Here is a 25,711-nt window from a genome sequence, read left to right on the forward strand (position 1 = left end):
TTGTAGATTGCAAATAGACTGCAAACTCAACAATGGTTTGAGTAGTGTCTCAAACCATTTTTGAGACATCACAGTACTCTTAAAATACAACTACAAACACAGCCACACATGTTAACAAACGTCGATACAGAATTACCCACAGAGCGTCAAAAAATGACAAATAATAACTTTAGTAAATAATCTTATTTTACCATCAACTGTGAAAGCTGTTAAACTCAGCAAACTAATTTGGCAAATTTGAGCATCTCTGCAGGGTTTATAAATGAGAACTGTGATTGATTATTTCATGACATTTGACTTCTTTTATTCTCTCCTTTTCTTCCAGCAACAAAGGCGTCTAGACCTGTTAACCATCACCAACTCTGGTAGGTGCCTGAATTTCTGTGCTTGGATTTCATTGTCACCCACAATCCAACCACCGCAGGACAAAAAACACAACACTAAAAGCATTCTCTGATGCACACTCAGTATTTTATCTGTTTCATAATCTGGTTTGATATTGACTTTTCCAAAAAACATAATAAAGCAAAAATATTTCGCTCATACCCCACTATAACTGCTTAAATGGTTACTGCTTGAACAGCTGGGCAGTTGAAACGCAGCGATAAAACTGTTTGTGTTGTCAAAAACTGTGTTGCAGAACCACTGCTGATTTGATGGCTGCTTGTCAGTTATTTGAGCGTGTGTTAAGGGATCCTGTCTCATGGTGTGATGATTTAAATGTCCAGTAACTAAAGCTTTCCACCTTGGGATTAAATGGAAGTCATGATTTCAGCTGTAGTGAGAGCAGTCACAAGTGCAAGCATGTTCCCTAAACAGATTTTCAGAGTATATAGAAGCATGTTTGTGTGTGTGTGTGTTTTGTCATTTTGAATGTCTAGCAGAATCGTTTAACATGTTTTATTGTTCAAAAAGTATATTCTCTCTCTCTCTATCTAAAATGCTGCATTTCATGCCCTATCTCTTTAAAGCCCCCATCATGAAAAGCACCGTCTGCTTTGATTTTTCAGCTTGCACAGAGAAAACAAGACCAAAAAAACACTGGTTATGCACCACAACCCAAGGTCCTGAATATAATGACAGCCTTAGAAAAGATGCCAGTTACTAACATTTGAAGCACAATCAGATCCAGAGCCACAGACTTCTGCAGAAGTTTCTACATAGTTACAACTTATATTTGGATGTGTAATGTCAAAAAATTAAAAACTCAGGTAAGTTATGTTGCACTGAAGCATAAAATGTGACCCACACCCATTCCTTCTTTACTGGTCTCTTCTCCAAGTTTATACAGTTTCTGTATGCCACCCAGTATTATGACATTTATTAGTAATAATAATGTAACAGGAAACAAATCTAAGCAGGATATGAGTCATACAAATCCATCCTTCCATTCTCTTCCAATTATCTTTATCAGGGTAGCAGGGGGCCTGGAACTTATCCCAGTTACGATGGGGTGAGACGTGGGGTACACGCTGGACAGGTCACCAGTCAGAGGCAGGGCTAAAACAGAGAGACAGACAACCATTCGCACTCACAATCACACCTATGGGTAATTTAGAGTTATCTTAACTCCATTAATTAGTGGAGTCTGTCAATCCTATCTCCTGACTTGCATACAAGACCCACTCCACCCTTCTCCAGCTGAGAATCACTGTATAACAAATGTATATGTAATAAACTAAAATCCTAATTCTGATGAGTGAAAACAGTGTCCATCAAAATGCTGCAGAAATAGACAGTTTGCAGACATCTTGCCTGCTCACTTTTCACCTTGCTTCTTTACAACTTTCTGTCTTGTGTTCACACTTCTGCTTTGCTCATACCTGAGACATTTTAAACATAGAGTTAGTAGAAACAGCTCTGAGTAAATAAAAGTGGCAGACTGAGAGGCAGTGGGAAATACTCTGTGTATGTTGCATGTTTAGGTTGTCTTGTATATCCCTGTAACTCTGGTTAACGTCTAAAATCCTTGCAGAAGCACAACTACAATGATTTGTGCTCATTCTCATGCACTCCTCCTCCTCCTCCGCAGTCCACATCACTGAACCAAATATGCACAAATCCTGCTACAACATCGTAGATTGTATTGGCGCTGATAATAAACAGACAACCAGGAGCAAGCAACTTTAAATACAAATGATTTTAATATATTCATTATGTAAATGCTGATTTTCATTCAATAGTAGCTTTTAAAACTGAGTAGGTGAAAAACAGGATTTTTGTTGTTCATCTGAAAATTTCAGCATCTTATAAGAATTTAACATTTTCTGTCAGTTTCTCTTTGAGAGGATAATTTGTTTGTGAACAGTTTGTTGGTGGATTTCGTCTCCTTTTGAGCTGACACGAGGCACATAATGTGCGTACGTTTTCTGCAAACTAGTTGGAATTACATCCACCATGTAGGTAAAACTCATAACATGTGGTTATGCACACATATGGTGCTCCAAGTTTGACTCGATGTGGAAACGTATCACGAAGTAGTTGCGATGTTAGAAATCTATGCCAGTCTCTCAGAAAAGCAGCTGTGTGAACAAGGGATTTACTCAGATGGAGAGCAACGGGGGGAAAAAATTCAAAAAACAGGGGAGGAGAAACAGATGGTGACGGCATGAGAATACAGAGACCCATATGTCTAAGGTATCTGGATGATCTAATATGCTTTGATTAGAATAATGCATATGTGAAGCTCATGGAGACCCGGTTAATTTAGCAGGTTTGCTTTGCAGCTGTTGCTCAGGCCTTGAGTTTAGGCGCAACCCACCCATGGCTTCCACAGTTTGACAGAGAGCAGCCGCACAGAAAGAAAAGGTGGGGAAGTTGAGGAAGAGTGTAAGAAAGATTTTCGAGCGTCACTTTGCGTGGTCGAGTGAGAGAGAAAGGCATCACGCGCCGTCCGGACATCGAATGTTTAGAGCTGAGATGTGATATAGCACATCAAAAACACATTTGATTAAATGCAGTGCTAGACGTTGTCAGCGTATTTACAAATGCATTTCTTCATCCCACTATTGCGTCTCAAAAGGATGTATACATTTCCATGTACATTAGTTTGTAGTGAATGAATGTAGCCCGCTTTGAAGAATATCAGAGCAAGGTAGGTAAGGAAAACAATCTGTCTTGGAATATATTTTTTATGGATGGTTTATGATTTACCTATATAGCACATCAAAAACACATTTGATTAAATGCAGTGCTAGACGTTGTCAGCGTATTTACAAATGCATTTCTTCATCCCACTATTGCGTCTCAAAAGGATGTATACATTTCCATGTACATTAGTTTGTAGTGAATGAATGTAGCCCGCTTTGAAGAATATCAGAGCAAGGTAGGTAAGGAAAACAATCTGTCTTGGAATATATTTTTTATGGATGGTTTATGATTTACCTCAGTTTGTGCAAAAAAGAGAGAAGCACTGATTCTTCAACATTGTCGTCCTCTTTCGTCTTCAGTAAACGCTGGTCATTGCAGGTCTTGTTCTTGTCTCTTCTGCCTTTTGAGCACAGCTATTGTCAGGCCCCTGAAAGAATTCTGGTTAACTGTTTTGTTTGTGTACGCTTTTGGTCAGAGGTGAAAAGGATCTTCAGCTTGTGTTGTTATGAAACATAGAACAGCTCCTTGAAGCATGTTGTTACCTTCAAATATCACCTCTAAGAATGGGAAGATGTTTGCACAGTGGCTTTCTCTCTGTCTTTTTGTCCTAATGATAACAGTGTTTGTGTTACTACCGTGGGTGCAAGTGAGCAAAAACAACAGCGTTTTTAAAGGGAAGCACTGCTCAGCAAGACGTTTGATAGCTAAATCTTTAATCCTCAGGTGTGATGTCCTTATGTTAACTGCGGTGGATCTTATCTGGTTAACCGGGTATCTGGTGTCAAAAAACAAAATTGTAGTACAATCATTGTAATCATTCTAATAGTATGACAATGATAGGCTGTTTAGTGTAAGCTATACTTGTTATTTAGCACTATTGTTGTCCAGTTTGAGTCCATGTTGGACTGGTGCAGAGCAGGCAGTGGTCTTCATGGCCACTCTCAGGGCCCCAGTATAACCGCTGCTTTGATTGCTTCGCCCTCACCACAGATCTTGTATTAGCGCCTACGGCACAAGAAGAAGTCACAACAGGAGGGTTTTTCGTTTTCCAGAAAGTCTCATCTTTCCAAACTGTTGGAACGCCTTCCACTGTATAATCTTTGAATCTCTGACTTCCTGTACTGATATGTCATTGAAATGGTGAAAAAAACCGAGTCAGTTGTACACTTGTGTCTTAAACTTGGATGTGGCTACAGCATGTGTGCTTCTCGAGAGGTGCGCAACCTGATGAACTGCCACCAGAGCGATGTCACTTTGTTGTGTTGTGCTATTCACCATGGGGAGAACGTTGAGCATAATGGGGCCTTTGGATTATCAAACTGTAGTGCAGGCCGTGGTGATGAGGGGGGGAATAACCATGTGAAAAATGTGAAAAAAACAAGAGTTAATTAGTGAAATTGAATTGATGATATGCACCTTTTTTTTTTGTTAATAGTTAAATTCAACACAGATCCTTTTTTTATTGTTAATGTTTGATAAAAACTGTCAACGTTTTTTCTTCTTCTGGAGTTGGACATGTCAGAAAAAGTGTGAAAACCACTGAGTGAGATCAACGGTAGCAGCTGTCAGTTTAAATTTAGGCTGATGATGCTGTTTAGTTTCCTGCATTCACACTGGCTAAGGCCAGGAACACAGTTATGATAGCACACATGCAGTAACATCTGTTTACATCTCGTTACATTAAATGGTCTAAATCAACAAAGAGTAGTAAACCTAAGAAACACAAAGAAAATAACTTTACTACATGATTTATTTTGAAGTGTTTCTTTTCACCGTGCTGCACTGCCACGCCCGTTCTTAGAGTTCTCCCACGTGTTAAGTCCCACTTTTACACCTGATTAATACTCTAATGACTCTGTAATTGTCTTACATTATGCCAAGTAGATTTATGGCCTCTTTCTGTTTCACATTCTGAGATCTGTTCAGAGATTTGTATCATCGTTCTTGCAATGATCACCGTCAGTAACCCTATTTGTGCTTGGGTATGACTCAGCAGACCTTTGTATCATAAATAGATATGAGTGAGTCACAGCACTCTCATGACCAAACATTTCCTACCTGTTTGGGTAATTGTGCTATCATAGCTCTTAGCTTCTGATAGTCAAAATGGAAACTTAGGTAACACTGATTTTTATTCCATAGAAGCATAATGGAAATGTCCATTAGTGATTTTTTTAGGGCTTGGATATTGCTGATTACTCATGTCTGAAATCGGGGACAAATTTTGGTCTTTATATTCTTTGGTTCCTTCAGAGGTTGACCTAAATGGAGAGCAGAACAGCTTTCTACTGTCTTGGAAGTGCAAACATTAACAAAGCATAAAAAAAGAGAAATCCCAAAATTAATACAAAGCACAAGAATAAATTCAGATGAACAGAGGAGCACAACAGATGAAGGAAAAGAGGAAGACGCTAAGTAATCAAGATGCTCAGCAAGACAGGAAGTAAGAACATCAAGTAAATACCAAAACAAGAAGATCCACACTAACTAAACATGATACAGGGACAGTAGGAAACAGGAGCACAAAGAAGAAATGCAAACATGGAAACACTGGGGAGACTAGAGTAATAATGAAATCAAGAAGGCAAAGTCATGAACCAAAAGTCCAGGACTGTGACAATTTTTTTCTTCTTCTGATCTGTTGCAATCTAATTCAGTTACTGCATCAAGGCGCTATCAGTTAACAGGCAGAGTTGTGAACTACTACACTTTGGAGCCGGTATGTGACACAAATCCCTTTGGGGTTGGATTAGGAAGCGCATCCAGAGTAAAAGTCTGGCATGTCAAACATGTGGCTCCACATATTTGAATGTTTTAACACAATTTCATTTTTTTTTTGATTTGTTTACCACTATGCAGCTTAAAGTTTTAGTTCTACATGACGACCTAAAGGTTTGCACCAGATAGCACTGCCTAATAACTGCTGGGCAACGTGTTTTTTTTTTTACAGCTATAAAATGTTTTCTGTTGCTACATAGTTAATCTAAGGCGATAACGAGGTGTCCTGTTAAAATGACACTTGCTTATTTAATTTACATTAAAGCTGCTTGAAACTCGCCACCTCCTTCTTAGCTCTAGCTTACAGTAATGTGCACAGCAGGAGTGCCTTCCTTCAGGGTTTAGTCTACACCCACAGAGGGACCCTCTACAGACTGAAATAGCTTTCAATTATTTCTTACTGAAAGGATTCCTTCTCTGACCAGTGTAGAGCTCAGTGTGCTGTGCAAATTAATGCAGGTCATTATTCAGGTTGTTGTTATGAGTGGCCTTGAAGGGAAGTCTATTATATCCTTAACTTGGCAGACATATTTTATCATGCCCTGCTGCTTATTACTATTCACAGTAGGTGAGCAGATGTGCACATTTACACACACAGACACACACACCGTGGATGTGTGAAGGTTATTATGATGGCTGTATGAAGAGCAAGTGAAGCTTTCAGATGAGTGATTCTGATAGGGAAACACAGGCAGGACACTCTCTCCTTCCCCCTGCAGATTAAAGGAGTTTCCGCTCCTTTGCTCCTTTTCTCCTCGTCCACCAACCACCTGCCTCCCTGTTTGCCGTTGACGCTTCGTCCTCTGCTCGTTTGACTTAACGGCACTCGTTATCTGCAGCGATTTATTAGTAATCTTATTTTATCACAGTGGCATTGTTGTGAAACATTTGCCCGTTCTTTCTGCATCCTTTTCCTCCTTTCCTTGTGTTTTTATTTACTTTGCCTCATCTTGCTTCATAGCGTGAAGAGGAGGAATCACAGGGTATAAATAAACTAATAGTCTCAAGTGGCTTCATAACGTACTGTGTGTAAAGGAAAAGAAAAAAGAAAAGAAAAGATTTGATGAGGATTCTGCCCCTGCCGCTCTGTTAGCTTCTGTCTCTAATGATGTTCATTAGCCACTCTGAAGAGTGACTCACACTAAAACACATATTCACACATAATAAATAAATCTAACTGAGAGCTAAAGTGACACCGCAGCTTCCAGGTTTTGTCCCGAAAGTAAGAAAATCTCATTCAAAGCGCCTCTGACGGCATGTTCATATATTTACATGAATAATAGATTTTTTTTAAATGATCTAATATAGTATATTCAATATTTATGTCTGCACTGGGCTTCAATAAACACTCCTTCCTATTCTGGAAGCCCCCAAACTGATGTTAGCATACTACACGTCACAGCCCGACAGAGCGGAGGAGTTGCAGCCTTTCTTTGTAGACCCTGGAGATTAACATCCAAAAGTTTTAGTAATCAAAGTACCTTCTCTACCACTCTTTTAGTGGAGCTTTATGTCTTTCTGTGCTCACAAAGAAATCCTCCTTAACTTGTGGATGACATGGCGTCTTAGACTGTAAACCCCGGGACTTCAGAAAGACCACTGCAAGAAATGCTGACTGAGAGATTGTATTGATTAGTGAATAGCTCGTTAGTCGTTTCTGAGGCTACCCTGACAAAAGCCTGCTCGAGTGTGTATATATATATATATATACACTTTATATATACTTTATATGGTATATTCAGGTCCTATATACCAGAGGTGGGACCAAGTCATTGTTTTGCAAGTCTCAAGTAAGTCTCAAGTCTTTATCCTCAAGTCTCAAGTCAAGTCTCAAGTAATGTCAGGCAAGTCAGAGTCGAGTCTCAAGTCACTGGTGTAAAAGTCCGAGTCAAGTCACAAGTCTGAAACTTTGAATTTCAAGTCCTTTCGAGTCTTTAAAAAAAAAAAACGAAAAAATAATGTTGCAGTTATGCTAAATGTAAATATTAGACCATGTAATTTTTTAATCTGTGTTTTTCTCAACACATGACAAAATAGTGAACTTAGAAAATATACACAAATTGTGAAATTGCACCTCTTTAAAATGCAGCTCAATTAAACCTAGCTCCAAGAATAATTTTCACCGACAGTTCTGAGATAAGCTGCATGTTATTCTTGGATGCGGTTGTAGGACCAGCTTTAAAATCGCATGACAAAAATATCATACACATTAAAAAAAACTGAATCACCAACGTAGCCTGGAAAACATTTGCTAGTTAGATGAAGTCAGCTATCTCATCGTAGCATATTTATATGCATATTTATAATCATACGGTTCTTGGAGTGAGTGCATACACTCATGAAGTTTAGTAACTTCAGGTCACTGCAACAAGACCAGGTACAGTTTACCGACGGATGGGTGCAGGACCTTGAAATGCACCGTGTAGAACGAAAGACCATCGTACGTATCATAAGTTTACCAGTCTCACAAATCGTCTTCATAAATACACATTCGTTAACCGTTTATTAATAGGACCTTTGAGCTCAACGGTAATTAATTAGTAGTGGAAATAATTTCTGGTACCCATCACAGAAATGTAGCAGTGACAATAATACTGTATGCTGTAATCGTACTGGGCAATTAGTGATACAAAAAACCTGTTTTATCCTGTGAATAAAAGTATATGTTTTTGTCAATGTACCATAATAACAGAAGCGAAACGCAATATTGTGTCAGGACAATTTACTATTTATGCACAATAAATAAAGGAGCATAGCGCGACCATTTCTGTTCAGCGCCAGACTTGCTTGTAACCTATATCACCAATTATGTTAAGAAAAATGACGCATTAACTACAACAGCAGACTGACCTTTGTGTAAATGCTTGGAGCAGACTAACCTGTGAGCTGGAGTGTTCTGGGACGTTATATTTGATCTTTGAATGGCTGCAATCCAGACCATCCGTCGCGTCTTTGTTACTTTGGAAACACGGCTCGAACAATTTCTCTTCAACGACGTAATCCGATAACAACCGATCTCTTTACCCGTCGGCTTCCCGTGGCTGTCATGCGACCGGCTATTGCAGTTAATAATACAACAGCTTCTTGACATTTTTGTGTTTCTTTTTATCGCTGTGTAACTGATTTTAATTGAAAGCCTGCATGCGCTAGTACCGCTTGCCACGAGTTCCCAGAATCCTTTGCGGTTCTACCCGTGAATGACGTCACATTTTCAATCTCTATATAATATGCATGTTAAATTTTATATTTGGGGTAAAATATCAAGTCTTTTCAAGTAAACCGGTTCAAGTCCAATTCAAGTCCCAAGTCATTGGTGTAAAAGTCCAAGTCAAGTCACAAGTCTTAGAACATTTTTTCAAGTCAAGTCTAAAGTCATAAAATTAATGACTCGAGTCTGACTCGAGTCCAAGTCATGTGACTCGAGTCCACACCTCTGCTATATACAGATATTTAGGAAAGCCAAAACAAAACACTCAATATCTGATCCCTCCATCTTTCTCATTTCACACACACTCCCACACACAGACCCACTCAAACCTCACTCGGCCTTCTTTAATTGGACACTTGAGCGGCGCACGACTGCATCTGGCTCCTGTTGAACACAGCCTGACATTTCAGACTGCTGACCTTTCCAGCCCCGCCACAACTAAATAATGATTAGTCCTGGCAACTGTTCCACCACAGCAGCAGCCAGGTACGTACACACACATTAACGCATAATGCACGCACACACGAACAGGCACAAGAGCGAACAACAGCAGCAACACCTGCATTAAAGGCTTTGTCTTTTAACAGTGAGAAAATGGGGTGCAGGCATTGATTTGAGAGGCCATTGTCATTCTTTTGGCTTATCGATTAGATTGTCCTTTTCCATATCTGCAGTCAGCACCCAATAATGTGTTGTTCTAAATTAACTCTGCTTGCCTCTGTTTAGTTTCTCCTTTCCCCTTTATGCACTCTCAGCATTACAGTGGAAAAAAGGTCAATCATATTCATGAGATCTGGGCCGATTTGAGAGGAGGGTGTCTGAGTGCATGCGTGTTCTCATGCGCACACTTTTGGGTTTGTGCACAGAAGCGTGCAGCATGTGTGTCTAACGCAATGAGGCAGCGTGGAGATAATAGGCAGTTCTCAGATCTCTCTTCTGACTTTCTTTTCTTTCAGTCTATCACTTCTCCCTTTGTATCTCCATTTTCCTGCTGTTTCTGTCAGAACAGAATAGAAATGTTCTTCATTAGAGTCCGTCTTTTTACAGATATTCTTTGTGTTCTGTGCTTTGCTTTCACCAGACGAAACCACAGTATATATCTCTTAGGTCAAAGGTCACATTTTGAACACTGAGTGTGTGAATCTTTCATTACAGATATGTATAGCTACAGGTCGACTATTGTAGCGTGGGAAGCATTTTAAAGCAGTGGTATGCATATGGTGCGTAGTATTAAAATTCTAAATATTATTGCATCTTGGTTAAAGAGGCACATCATTTTTTACCCTTCGGTCGTAAAAGGCTGATGGGGTACCGTCGCCACCCTGCCGGGCGGACGCCATCCAAACAAGGCGGCGTAGGAGCTTCAAATTGGTACCACAGATGTGTCTGCTAAAAATCTCGGAAAAGTTTGAATATCAGTGACCTCGACCTAAAGGTCAGGGTCAAAGGTCAAGTTTTATGAAAATCTTGTCAATGCGATAACTCGAGAAGGAAGTGACCCAGGATTCTCAAATTGATACCGTAGTTGTGTCTATTAAAAATCTCAGACAAGTTTGAATCTCGGTGACCTCGACCTGAAGGTCAGAGTAAGTTTTCTGAAAATGCTGTGAATGTAATGACTTGATTTTGAAATTGATACGATGGGTGTGTTTATTAGGAGGCTGACGAGTAGCGCTGGCGGTTGCTAGTATTAACTTTGTTGTTTAGATAATATGTAAAGGATCTAGAGCACGGAGGTCAAACTCATTTGATTATCTTGCTCTTAAGTAGACCAGTGAAACTCATCTTTCTGTCAATAATGTCTTAACAACATAACATAAGAGCTGAGTGAACATTATGTCTCTGTTTTTATACATAATAAATAATTAAATGCTGCTGTAATAACTCATATTATGAGAAAGAAATTACACAAAATGTCATTTTTTAAAAAAAAATTTGCTTGTTTGTTTGTTTTTGTTTTTTAACTGTTGACTTACTTTTAAAAAATCCAACATTAGTGAAAAAACAGCTCATTTAATTATTTTACTATTACTTAATTATGTTGATGTAGTATAAATATCCATGTGGGAGATTTTTGTCAGTAGGAAAATGCTGTAAAATGTATTAAAAATACAGTTTATGTCCTCCTTCACATTTCCCAAAGCTGTCCAGTGGGCTGGATTGTAGTCCGTGCTCGGCTGATTCAGGCCCCCGGCCCTTATGTTTGACACCCCTAACTTAGAGGATTCAAACTAATTCATCTTATACCAATTTCAGACACAAAGCTGCTGCTTTTTCCTACATGTCAAGTTATACAGCCCTGAAGATTGCACATAACAAAAACAAGTTGATTCTGTTACTTACTGTTAATGTAGGTTATCCTGCTGTGAACTGCAGAATAAGAATTATATCCTTTAAACAGGAGGAAATGAATGAATGAATGAGAACTTCAGGTCTTTGAATTATATGTATAAAGTATTTAATATTACAGAGACGTAGGAAAAAAATGCTGAATGTTGACAAACTGTTAATTGTTGCCATCGTTGACTTGGTTGACGTTGGTCCTCTAGTGTTTCATGGATGTCTGTCTTTTTAAATATTATTTTAAAAATTCTCCTCTGTACTCTACAGTTCTAAGGTGGAAATGCTCAGCCATGTAACTCACTGCTTCTTATGCTTACAAAAACATGAACAGGTTAAAAACGTAACCTATAAATTCCCTGTATTGTTTTCCACAGACACGTACAGTCTCTACAGTGTCTCAGTATTTCAGAAAACACCAGAACACGTTGTCGGTTTCTTTGAACTGAACGGTCTCCTGCATGAGTTTGGGGTCAGCAAAGTATTTTTTCTCTCATTTGTACCATACAGCAGCCTGACTTTCTTCTTTATTGAACAGATAAAAGTCTCTGACCAAAACAATGCAGTGATGTATTGTGAAGTCATGCCCTTGTTGAGGTGGTTCATTTAGTTTGAATCTGATGTACTTTTCATGGCCTTCATGAAAATTGCATCTGTTGAGTTGAGCCACAGTATTAGTGTCCAAAGACTGTCTCTAAAACGTGACATCCTTGCTTTGTGAAATACAAAGAGATTATTATTTTAAGTTTATGTTGGTACAATTTCTGATTTACTTTAATGAAAAGATGTTTGTGCCAGAACAGTAATCTTTCCGTCTCTTGCAGGAAAAAAAAATAATTAAAGTTAACCCGCTGGTGTGTACCAGTTTCTTTTCGCTCGGCTGTAGACTTTCATCAGCTGATCTTTATCTGTCAGACCAAATTCCCCTTTGAGTTGGGCTCAAACATAAGAAATCTGCATTTATTTATGACGTTTTTCTTTTCTACTTCCATCTTTTCATAGCCACACATCCTGGAGCTTAGAAGCAACAAAGCAATTACACTTTTGTCTTTAGCACCTTTTAGCCAAGCTCACTCTGTTTCTCTGAAATGTTAATTAGGTCTCCTTTTTTTTTCTCCAGTTGGTAACACTGTTACACTGCAAAGCTATTATGCTGTATGATGTGTTGGTCTAAGTACTTCTGAGCTACTTACACATTGCTGCCCTATCACCTGGTCCACCTACTGTAGTCTGTAGCAGCTTCGGCACTGAGAATAGTCTTTTTTGCTGACTTCAGAGGAGGAAGAAGCATTTCCAGCCAGCCTGGGTTTATTGAGAAAAGGTGAAAAAAGAACTGTGGAACAACCTGCGTGTGACCTCCTGGTTCCTGGTGTACAAACCTGAGCTGATCAAGTGTCTCGATGAGTGCAAGCTTGGCTGACTTTCAGAATGTCAAGCTGCAGAGATTTTGTTTTCAGTGGATTGGAAGTATGATTTTACACCTAGAGGGAAAAAAGGAGGAAAGAAAAAGTAGGAAAAAAGGAACCAGATTATTTATATTAAAAATACTATCTGGCTTTTGTGTAAATGAGCAGCTGTGAAAACAACACCTCCTGCCCTGATTTTATTCTTTCTCTGTGAATTTGCATATTTTATCTCCCTCATCTTTATTATGGGGGACCTATGCTTCCATTTTGATGTGGTTTAAGAAACAAACAGTGAAAGAGATGAAGGGCGGGTGGGAGGAAAGAAGAGGGCTGCGCTGGCCGCATCATATTGAGTATTTTCCAGTTGATTTTGTTGGAGGCTTCTCAGCAGCGTACCTAAATAAGCAGCAGCATGCTAATGAATGGAGAACGAGTGTGATAATTTACCAGACAAAGAATGGAGGACTGTGAGAGAGAGCCAGAGGCAGAGACAGAGGCAGGGAGAGAGTTAGGGGCAGCACGATATTGAAAATATTTTGAAATTGTTTGTCATCAAACAATTATTTAACACCTGTTTCTATATAGCCCATATGCCGGGAGGTTCTTTTTCTCAAGCTTATCCTGATAATGCTTAGAATAAATATTCGCTGTGTTACAAATACAGTAATTTCATGCACTGTTCCCACAGCCAACCATGTGTTTCATGTTTTTGCATACAGAAAAGGGGAGAGAGATGGGGGGGGGGTGGGGGTGTAGGGGCTAAACTCAGAGGACACTAAAATGACAACATAGAAGCACAGACTCTGTCCTCTTTCTAAAAGGACGATGTGACGAAGGCAGTAAACAGTCTGTGAACAGGCTGTGGGCTCTGAGATTATTTCTTTGTCACCAGCAGAGCCACCAGTGTTGCTGAGCACTGCTGTGGAGCAAATCCTCCTAGAGAGGACTGATTGGATTTTTGTTCCAGGGAGCCTTTTGTGTTAGCAGCATAGGGACTAGATAATAGAGGCTGATGCCATTCTGTCTCTGTGTTATGGCTGGTGGAGTGAGTTTTTGCACTGTGTGTGTGTGTGTGTGTGTGTGTGTGTGTGTGTGTGTGTGTGTGTGTGTGTGTGTGTGTGTGTGTGTGTGTGTGTGTGTGTGTGTGTGTGTGTGTGTGTGTCTTTAAACAACTACTATATTACTTTTTCCAACTTATTGCAGTTCTCCTTGCTTTAGAGCTTTCAGGATGATAAGTATTCATTTATTTAAGTTACTTTACTTTCTCTTTTAATCTATAGTTTTGACTATGACGAGGCATTAAAAGTACCGCACTGTTAAAGCAGGACATACTGCTGGTATACATACAGTAAACTGCCAAGAGACTCAATGTCTGGTTGAAGGTCATTTTCAGCCTGAGTCCTTATGTCAGATCTATGTTTGGAGCATGTGGCACAACGGGTGTGTATGTATAAATAAAAAAATATACATAATTTATTTCTGTAGGGGAGATTCTTTTTTTTAATTGCCGCTCCAGACGCTGAAGTCTTTTCAATCTAGAAAGTTCCTCAGCTCATTATGTCTTTCTGCTGTTCTGTTTGTGTGTGTGTGTGTGTGTGACTTTGTACTGACCTCTGTTGGAGACCAAGGAACTATACAGATAGAGCTTTACTGGCCAATCATAGTCAACAAACCGCTTATAGCAGACATTCAGGAAGGGAATGGTTATGTTTAGGTTTCTCGATAATTCTGCTTAACTCTGTGTTTCTTTTTTAAAAACATGTTATTTGGAGACTGAATGGTTTTTGTTACAGGAAACATTTTACCATTTGTACCTGACCTGGTTCCTGCTCGGTGGGCTGACTGCAGTGTGCCTGTGTGTTTCAGGCCTTTCAGCGGGTGATTGCCAGATTTGTGTTGACTGTTTTCTCATCCATAAAACTAAATGTGTCTCTCAGCACCGGGAGACAAACAGTGTTTCCCATTGTCACATCAGCTGGCATCCTGCATCTGGACAGCATGACATCTGGCTTTCTTTTTTACACTGAAAGCAAGAATCTCAGGAAGTGTGTGTGTGTGTGTGTGTGTGTGTGTGTCATGGCTGAAGAACAGAGAAAATGCAATGTTATGCTGTTTGTGTTGTCTTTTTGATGTAGAGGAAAGAATTTTTTGGGAAATATCTGACAGGTAGTGACAGGTAGGCATAAAGTAGGGCCAACGTAAATGGACACCACTGCATATATGTACACAGATTTAAATGTGTTTTGTCACCATTATTTTTTTAACTGAAACAGGTCCATTTGCATTGCAGATTTAGATATAAATTAAGATGTTAATGGAAGCATAGAAGATAAACTCTGCTGTCCTTTAGAGACTCACAACTCTTTCAGCGGAAATTAGTGCAAGAAAATAAAGTAATGTGGGGAAAAAATAAGCAGATTGTTGGCTTTTTATATCCTTTTTCAAACACAGCAGCTGCACAACATTAAGCTCAGATTCAGTATTAACCTGCCCAGGTGTACAGTAAGCTGTAGTGGAGAGATTTGAGGTCAGTGACCTTGCCTGTCCTTGACTACTGTGTGTGGGCGTGGGTCTGTGGATGGCCAGTTGGTGGTTAAATAAAGGCCGTTAGTTGTCAAAGCTCTTTGGCCCTCATCATGCCCCTGCAACCTCGATCTGATCCCCCACCCATCACCACGGGCCTTCCATCCCCCAGTGAGGAGTGGGCTGCTGGTTGGCCCAGGTTTTATCTGCTATTATCTGTCAGATGTTATGCACCCATGAGCCTGGCTGCCCCTCTGCATGACGGGCGGCTTTGGTCGCTCGTCCAATCCCAGCGGCTCCCCGCTGTCTGTTACAGCTGCAATGAAAAGTTCTCTGGCTGCCTCCGTCTCTGTCTGACAGCTGCCCTGGAGGAAAGGGTAAGAGAAGCACAGGGAAGAGGAGGAAAAGGGGGGAAAATACCATTAAGATGAGCTGTATTCCCACAGACCAAAGCCTGCCCACCAGCCATGTGCTGCAGCTCACCTGGCTGCCAGATAAGTGGAGATTAGAGGAGAGGAGAAGGTGGAAAAGGTATTAGAGGCATAAGAAAAATTCTCTCTGAAACCCGGGGACAGCCTTGATACTTTTAGGATTTCTTGTGTCGTGCCTGACATTTGATGCCGACGCAGAAAGGGCACAGAGGCAGACAGCCCATGCTGCTATTACACAGATGGGCCAATCTGCACTCTTTCATATATTTCTGCTTGTTTGTTCCCTGTAGTCTATTGTTCGACTTGTTGCTGCAACTGTATAAATTACAGTTTAGCGAGTTTCCTATCTAGTTAGCAGAGAATAACAGTCTGGTGACACTGGCAGGATCAATGCAGGTCCACAGCAGGAGGCAGAGTGGCCCTAATGAACTGAATTGACTGGTGCTGAAATATGATCAGTATTTCTCTGGTGGTCATTATGTTCCTCGTGAAGAAGATCAATGTCTCCTGGGTGAATCACTGAGTATGCACAGCATGAAGTCAAGGCCTGCACTGATACCATTCTAAATACTTAATGAAGTATTTATTCACAATAAGCTTTGCCACCGCATGTGTTTGTGCTCCACACACGTCTTTCTTATTTCTGTCTCGCTTTCAGTCAAAGGTCTGTTTTTCAGGCCCCGCAGCATTAGTAACTGATGTCCTTGTATGAGACTGCGCTGTTCATTTCATGGGCTATCACTTTTTAAATTGGTGAATGCCTTCTTCATGGTTGATTAGTAATTCATGCAGAGCTAATTAAGAGGCATAATAAGAGAAAGCCTGGTGAGATGATTCAAACCAAAATAGGAAAATGGTTTTACCCCGGACAGTAAACAGTTGTGATTGATTGTAGCAGAGCGTTGACCATAAAAGACGTTTATGCCTCTCTGAACCCGTCATCGTGGAACCGCACATCCATATCTTCATTTTGCTCGGGGCTACCCCCATCTTGGAGTTTATTTCCAGAAAGTTGCCTTAATGATCCCTGGCTGCCTAATACCTGGCATTGTCACTTTGCTGATTGTGGTGTCTGCATGCTGTGGCTGCCCTGCCAACAATCATCACGCACACACCTGTACCAGCATCTGTCCAACCTGCAGACAGGCACAGGTGTTGCCTTTAGATTGGCTGTCGACGTGCACTAAAGTTACTGCGCACACTTTCTTTCCATCTTCTGCTCTTTTTCTCTGTGCATTTGTGTGTCGCACATACAAACGCACACACGCGGGGCTGTAAACTTTAACTGTCCGTCCATCTGTCCGTTCGTCTTTGGGAGCTCTTTATGATTCCAGGCGCAACACTTCATTCATGACGTGTGTGCCCACAGTCTAATTCCATCATCAGCATCATTACTGCTATTATCCCGTGTCTCCCTTTAATGCAGGCTAATGGATGACCAATAAAGATAGATGAGCCTGGCAGTGTGGAGCTAATAGGCAGGACATGATGTCTGGCTTCTGTCCTGACTCGAGTCTTTAGCCGATCAAATTCCCCCACAGATAAAATATTGCTAAAATATTATCTTGAGTTATTCCTCCGCTTTAATGAATCGCTGTAGCTCCAGCTAATTAGCGTGCCAATAGTTTAGGATAAATCAGAACAGACTTTGTGGGCTTGACTAATTGTTAAAAAAAAGGAGCATTATCGATTTATTAAATAAATAGCAGCTGTGAATTTATTTTCTAACGGTTAAAACTCAACACACAACAATGAGCACAGAGCATTTCACTTTAAACTGTTTTTGTTTAACAGCATTTTCGGTGTGCAGAGGTCATTTCAGACCTAGATTTGAAGGCTCCTCGGTGGCAATAACTTGCAGATATCCTCGGCCCATGTATTTCTGTTTATACATAGAAAGAGAAGTTGCATAATCACATAATTATATATGCTAGAGTTTGTTTATTTTGATAAATATCCCAGTCCCGCTCTTTGTCCTTTGTAGTGATAATTTAAACATATTATTTTGTCCCTCTCCAGTCCTCTTACTCTAATAAATTAGAATATTTAAAATTATACAATATTAACTGCTTGGGTGGCTTTGATTTTTTTTTCTTTTGTTCCATATTGTTGCAAAATCCAATAGAAATCGTAGAAAAACAGATCATATGTTAAGTAGTAATCAATACTGAAGAAACTTCATAATCAGTCAGCGGTTCATTGGGGTAAAAAAGTGGATTTAGTTTGTAGGTTTTATATAAATTGCACACGCCATCCTTACAGACTAAACTTATGGTATAAATACTATGTTATCATATTTAGTTTTGAATAAAATATTTGTACATAAAAATGCATTATAGCAAGCAGTTTAATGTTTTCAAGGAGCTAAAAAATCTGTAAAGCTGATTAGAGATACCACAGATAATTCAACAATGCAGAGCAATGATAGTGAAGTGGAAGACCAGTGAACATAAAAGAGAATATATTCCTTCAATTTCACTGTCTTCATAGGTGCAGTGCAGTAAAGTGAAAAATATTTATCTTTGTGCATATTTGTCACACTTATGCTTATTTTCTTTAATATTGTTGAATCATGAACGCTGACATTAACTGAGGCAAGCAAGGACCTGCAGTTCTTTAGATGTAGTTCTGGGTTCTTTTGTGACCTCATGGATGAGTCGTCGAGTAATTTTCATTCACCACTGTTTCGAATGTCCTCGATTTGTCGGTAACTGCTTTCACCGTGGTTCTCTGAATTCCCAAAACCCTAGAAATGTCTTCGTAACCCCTTCCAGACTGATGGATTTCAGTGACTTTGTTTCTCATCTCTTCTTCAGTTTCTTTAGCTCCTGGCACGATTTCTTTCTGATCTTTTAGTCAAGTTCATTTTGTCAGACAGGTTATATTTAAGGGATTTCTTGATTCAACATGTCTGGCAGTAATCAGACTATCGAAGGTGAAATCAGCTTTCAAAAACGTGTGGTTAATCACAGTTGGTAAATGGCCTGTAGTTGTATAGTCCCTAAGGACCCCAAAGCGCTTTACACTACATTCAGTCATTCACACACAGGTGATGGCAGCTACATTGTAGCCACAGCTGCCCTGGGGCGCACTGACAGAGGCGAGGCTGCCAGACACTGTCCTCTGACCACCACCAGTAGGCAACGGGTGAAGTGTCTTGCCCAAGGACACAACGACCGAGACTGTCGGAGCCGGGGCTCGAACCGGCAACCTTCCGATTACAAGGCGGACAGCCAACTCTTGAGCCACGATCGCCCAGTTAATCCTCGATTTAATAAATGGTGGGGGTGGAATGGGTGGTTTATTATGGCCAGGTAGGTTTGGATAACTTGTTTTCCTTAATGAATGAAATAGTCATTTAAAAACTGCATTTTACATTTACTCAGGTTATCTTTGTCTAATATCAACATTGCCCATGTCCACATGCAGATACTGTCGTGGTTGACCCAGCATCTAGTTTTAGGATGTTTCGAGTTTTCTTTGAGATGTGGTTCATGTCCTGTCACTGTATCTAGTCCTCAGTATAATATTGTTTCTTGTGCTTCTGAGTTTCCCTTTGTTTCCAGCCTGTGATCTTTTGTGTGTCTTTTCTGTTTCCCCAGTCGGTCATGCCTTCATGTTTGTTAATGTCCTGTCACTGTATCAAGTTCTCATATCTTAGTCCTTATCTCAGTGTTTGTTACTTCCTATTTTATTTTGAAACTCCCTGGTCTTGTGCGTGTTGTGCTTAGTTTTGCTTCCCTATGTCTTGCTAGTCTGATTCCGTTCAGCTGTGTTTCCTGCTGTTTCCAGTCTCCTTAATTACCTGGTGTGTATATGTTGTCAGAGTCTCTTTTTGTTCTTTGTCACCTTATCCGCTGTGGTTTTGTCCTCCTTCGGGAGTACGTTCTCCTTATTGAGTTGGAGGTTTGGTTTTCCTTGTTTTGTTACCCTTGTTATTTTGCACTATTAGTTTAATAAAGCCATATTTCAGTTTACCCCTATGTTTGGGTTCTATCTCTGTCGGCCACACAACCAGACTTGACAGATACAATTTCTTTACAAAATGTTGCCAATTTAGACTGTAAAGTACTATCTTTAGCATGACTTCGCCATTTCATAAGCATTTGATATTAACCTAAAGTATACAGGCACATAGTCTTGTCTTTGAAGCATAAACTAACAAATAAATGATGATACTCCTCTCCAAGCTACAAAGCATGTATAAACAATTAATATATTTAACTTTACAAAATCTGGAGTTTCAGTTCCAACTGAAAAGTTGTTTTTTCACTCTTAAATTTTCTATAGTTTGTACACAGGCTATTGTTAAACGTGTCAGAGTTCCAACTTTGCCTCAGGATATCAGATATCCTCATCTCAGCTGCTGCTTTTATGTATCTGTCATTCACCACTCCGGTATGTCCCGGTAAATATGGAAATCCTGTATACATGTGTCCATCATTACTGATAAACAGCTTTATCATATTTATTATGATTGTAGTTGCTTATTATTATACTGATAAGGAACTTACCAGATGGACTCCAACTAAACTTTCATATTCTTCACTAAATACTAATTTAAAGGCGGTTTTGAGTTTGCCGCTTGCGTGCAGTGTTTTCTCACCACGCAGTGCACGAAGGAAGCAGAGGAGATTCTCACAGCTGGTAATAATGAAAACAAATTCAAGTTGTTTATCGTCACTGATATCTTCAAATTAAGGTTGTGGTAACAGAGCACTACATAAACGCAAACAGTTACATTTTGCTCCCTATCAGAGAGGTGCCACTCTCCCCATTACAAGTTAGAGTACAATAAGAGATGATTTTCAAGATGTTATTTCAACCCAGAGCAAAGGAAGATTTAAAGTAAGATCTCATCTTAGTTGAGTATATTTCTCCTAGTCAAAAGTGAGCTCAATAGAATATCAGAATTAGATTTTCACCACTTTCTCGAGCTTCTTAATTTCAACTCCTGAGAAACGGCTTTCCTCTCATCTCAGGCTTATCCCAGTGTAAGATCCTGAAATACTTTTTTCCCTCCCTCATTGCACTGATCTGTCTGATCTGTATTTGTCTGAAATAATCAACTTTTAAGATAACAGTACAATCCAAAAGCATACTGGATAGACTTATAAATGAGCTTCCATAGTAACAGAAATTTGTCACAGTGATCAAATTCAAGTCTCGTAGTATGTTTTATCTGTTCACACTTCTAAGACCTATATATAAAAAACATTTTGTTATTGATGTATCAGAAATCTAATTATGCTTGTGTGTCATTTAAAATACACATCTGCTGGTATGGTTTTAATAATATTTATTTTCAATTTAAATCAAAGATGTAAAACTTCAGTTTTCATTTATCATTCTCACATTTTTTTCAGCAGTATTGACACCAAACAGTTCATCAACCATACATACATTATGGAAGCCTTTGCTGAAAAGAAAAGAACAAGGGACAATGTTTCCCTGCCTGTAACAGAGTTACTGGGGCCTCTCCCTGGAGCCAGCAAGCAGGGGTGCGAATACTTGTTTCCCCTTTGTTTGATGCACGTACATTTGCCTGCTGGGCAAGAGGGTTGTTTCCCTGTTCCTTAAGGTGGGGAACTAGTCCTATTATTTGCAGGTATGATCACATGGGCAATGACAGTGAAACCTTGTGGGGTGTGATCTTAGGAATGGCCTGTCAGATCTGAATCTGAGTGGTGTTACATTGCTGGATTTCTGTGATAATCATAGTTTGTCCAAAACAAACACATTCACTTGGCACTAAGCTCTGTGGCAGGTCAATGATCAGTTTTGTGTTGATATAACTGGAGCTGTAGCAGCACATCTTAGACACTGCGATGTACAGAGTAGCGAAACTGTCAACTGACCACCACCTGGTGGTGAGTTGGGTCAGGGAGTAGGGGAAGATCCTGGACAGGCCTGGTGCTCCAATACATAAAGTGAGGGTACATGAGGTCCCGGTCCTTGAGTTCTTCAACTCCCACCTACAGCAGAACATCAACAGCATTCTGCAAGAGGCTGGGGGGACTGAATACAAATGAACCGTGCACCTCCACTGCTGAGCCACCTGACCATAAGGTGGTTGGTGCAGGTGGTTGGTGCAGGTGGTGGACTCTTGAAGTGAAGGGAGTCAAGATTAAGAAGGAATCCTATCAGACTTGGTTAACCTGTGGGATAGTAGATGCAGCTGAAGGGAATCAACAGAATGCCACATTGACAATACCTGAATCAAAAACTTAGGTATGGAAGGTATTCAGAGAGGTCATGCAACAAGACATCAGGAGAAGAAAGCAGTGAGAATCAGAATCAGAGAGACTTTATTTATCCCCAAGGGGCAATTAAGAGAATGTAGTGCTGTTGACTTGAAATGAGGACAGGCCAGGCAGTGGAAGCAATACTTTGAGGATCACCTCAATCCCACTGACGTGCCTTACATAGAGGAAGCAGAGTCTGGTGATGAGGGGATGACTTGAGGTTACCGAGGTAGCTAAACAACTCCTCAGTGGCAGAGCTTCTTGTCGTGGAACTCTGTTAATTATGCTAACAGTCCGTCCAAGAAATCTGTGCTAGAGACTTAGTAAGGGAAATGCTAGAATTTTATTTGTGTTCCTTAACACTAATTAGCAGGTATCTGTCCCTGTGCAGCACACTCATAGAGAACATGGATGCACCTCGTTAATGTGCAACTTCCCAGAATAAGTTACTAATTTAGCTGCCACCTTATTTTACAAATATCAACATTTCTGGCTACAAAAAAAAACCCCAAGATGACAATATTTTTATTTGTAAAATTTCGGTTTCGGAACAGCACATACGATGGCTGTCACTCTGACTTCAATCAACAATGAGTTATGGGGCTTTAACACAGGATGTACAGTGGGGCAAAAAAGTATTTAGTCAGCCACCGATTGTGCAAGTTCCCCCACCTAAAATGATGACAGAGGTCAGTAATTGGCACCAGAGGTACACTTCAACTGTGAGAGACAGAATGTGAAAAAAAAATCCATGAATTCACATGGTAGGATTTGTAAAGAATTTATTCGTAAATCAGGGTGGAAAATAAGTATTTGGTCAATAACAAAAATACAACTCAATACTTTGTAACATAACCTTTGTTGGCAATAACAGAGGTCAAACGTTTACTATAGGTCTTTACCAGGTTTGCACACACAGTAGCTGGTATTTTGGCCCATTCCTCCATGCAGATCTTCTCGAGAGCAGTGATGTTTTGGGGCTGTCGCCGAGCAACACGGACTTTCAACTCCCGCCACAGATTTTCTATGGGGTTGAGGTCTGGAGACTGGCTAGGCCACTCCAGGACTTTCAAATGCTTCTTACGGAGCCACTCCTTTGTTGCCCGGGTGGTGTGTTTTGGATCATTGTCATGTTGGAAGACCCAGCCTCGTTTCATCTTCAAAGTTCTCACTGATGGAAGGAGGTTTTGGCTCAAAATCTCACGATACATGGCCCCATTCATTCTGTCCTTAACACGGATCAGTCGTCCTGTCCCCTTGGCAGAAAAACAGCCCCATAGCATGATGTTTCCACCCCCATGCTTCACAGTAGGTATGGTGTTCTTGGGATGCAACTCAGTATTCTTCTTCCTCCAAACACGACGAGTTGAGTTTATACCAAAAAGTTCTACTTTGGTTTCATCTGACCACATGACATTCTCCCAATCCTCTGCTGTATCATCCATGTGCTCTCTGGCAAACTTCAGACGGGCCTGGACATGCACTGGCTTCAGCAGCGGAACACGTCTGGCACTGCGGGATTTGATTCCCTGCCGTTGTAGTGTGTTACTGATGGTGACCTTTGTTACTTTGGTCCCAGCTCTCTGCAGGTCATTCACCAGGTCCCCCCGTGTGGTTCTGGGATCTTTGCTCACCGTTCTCATGATCATTTTGACCCCACAGGATGAGATCTTGCGTGGAGCCCCAGATCGAGGGAGATTATCAGTGGTCTTGTATGTCTTCCATTTTCTGATGATTGCTCCCACAGTTGATTTTTTTCACACCAAGCTGCTTGCCTATTGTAGATTCACTCTTCCCAGTCTGGTGCAGGTCTACAATACTTTTCCTGGTGTCCTTCGAAAGCTCTTTGGTCTTGGCCATGGCGGAGTTTGGAGTCTGACTGTTTGAGGCTGTGGACAGGTGTCTTTTATACAGATGATGAGTTCAAGCAGCTGCCATTCATACAGGTAACGAGAGGGGGACAGAAAAGCTTCTTACAGAAGATGTTACAGGTCTGTGAGAGCCAGAGATTTTCCTTGTTTGAGGTGACCAAATACTTATTTTCCACCCTAATTTACGAATAAATTCTTTACAAATCCTACCATGTGAATTCATGGATTTTTTTTTCACATTCTGTCTCTCACAGTTGAAGTGTACCTCTGGTGCAAATTACTGACCTCTGTCATCATTTTAAGTGAGGGAACTTGCACAATCGGTGGCTGACTAAATACTTTTTTGCCCCACTGTAGCACTTTAACGCTTGCTGCTGGGTCCAGCACACAGTTTAGTCCCAGATTACCCCAGAGCAGAAGGTGGAGGTGAAGCATAGCTGCAGTTTCCAAAACTTTCAGTGGGTATCTGTGTTTTCTATGCATTGCTCTTTACCTCAAGAGTTTTAAAAGATTCATAAAGCTATTAGCACACAAGAAATCTAAGGTGCACTTAAACAGGGCGCCAATTTACAATAAGCTATGTAACTGTCAAAAACAGAGTTATTATAGTTTTTTTAGGTTTTGTTTTTATTTGCTTTTAAATTTCATTTTCAGTTTAGTTTAATTTTAGTTTCAAGTGTGGGTACGCTCACTTCAGTTTCCTAAATATAATTCTGTTCATGTGGATGAAGCGTTTTCAGTGGGAGAAACGTCTCATTTAAGTGACTTCTTCAGTTTTTTGGGATTTCCTTATCTGGATGATTGAGTTTTTGTTTGTGAATTTGATAACTGGAGTTTGAAATTGATACCGTGGGTGTTTCTCCCCTAAATCTCTGATGCATTTGAATCTGTTCCCTTCATCACGCGGGGTCACCACAGCGGGCAGCTCCACGTTTGATTTGGTGAATTTTTACACTGACACATCCCCAAAAGGAATTTTTGTCTCCTCCAAGGATGTTTTGCTTGTTAGGCAAATATGTAATCACTACGATATAATTTATTTACTTTAGGCACAAGATATAAACCTTTCCTGCATTTTACCATCCTGCCTGCTGACCAGCTGAATGGATCCTTTCTGTTGCCTGCACAGGCAGTCACTGCAGTACACAGCGGTCAACATTCACATTTGTTGACCCTTTGAACCCTAGTTGCAATATATATATATAATCAATAAGCTAAATAATTACGCACACCCCACTTTTCAGTTATTTATTTGTAAAAAATGTTTGGAATCATGTATGATTTTCATTCCACTTCTCACGTGTACAACACTTTGTGTTGGTCTTTCACATGGAATTCCAATCAAATTGATTCATGTTTGTGGCTGTAATGTGACAAAATGTGGGAAAGTTCAAGGGGGCCGAATACTTTTGCAAGACACTGTATCTGTTTACCAGGCTTTACAGTTGTGTTTCTTTTGTTATTCCTAAACCAGACAAGAACATTTGTCTTAAATTAGTTTATGAAAGACAGAATTCAGAATCTAATAAGCTTCAGATGTGAAAAGGATTATCGGGTGGGGTGGGGGGCCGGGGGGAGTACTGTAGGCAGCAATTTTTCTTTCTTCTAGAAAGGAAAAAATATTTGGATGATGTAGCTGTTGTTGCTGATGATGATTGCTTGTCCTTTTACATCCAGCTGGTTATCAGAAGGTGAAAAAAGTAAAAACACCTGTGTAGGTTGACCGTGGTAGTTTGTGCTTTTATATATTTAGAACTAAATCAATACGGTGTTGTACATTTATTGGGTCTGCAATATATTGGTAATTGAGACTGGCAAC

General features: G+C 40.1%; 1 protein-coding gene across 1 annotated transcript in view; it reads left to right on the forward strand.

Annotated features, from left to right (window-relative positions):
• agbl4 (AGBL carboxypeptidase 4) overlaps window positions 1–25,711 on the forward strand; it is a 355,429-nt gene that overhangs the window by 246,029 nt on the left and 83,689 nt on the right. Inside the window, exon 6 of the mRNA XM_080877453.1 lies at window positions 326–365. Within this exon, the coding sequence (XP_080733579.1) occupies window positions 326–365 (40 nt within the window). The remainder of the gene's footprint in view (window positions 1–325; window positions 366–25,711) is intronic.

This window comes from Rhamphochromis sp. 'chilingali', assembly GCF_963969265.1.
Source record: "Rhamphochromis sp. 'chilingali' genome assembly, chromosome: 3".
In the NCBI taxonomy this organism is placed as follows: Eukaryota; Metazoa; Chordata; class Actinopteri; order Cichliformes; family Cichlidae; genus Rhamphochromis; species Rhamphochromis sp. 'chilingali'.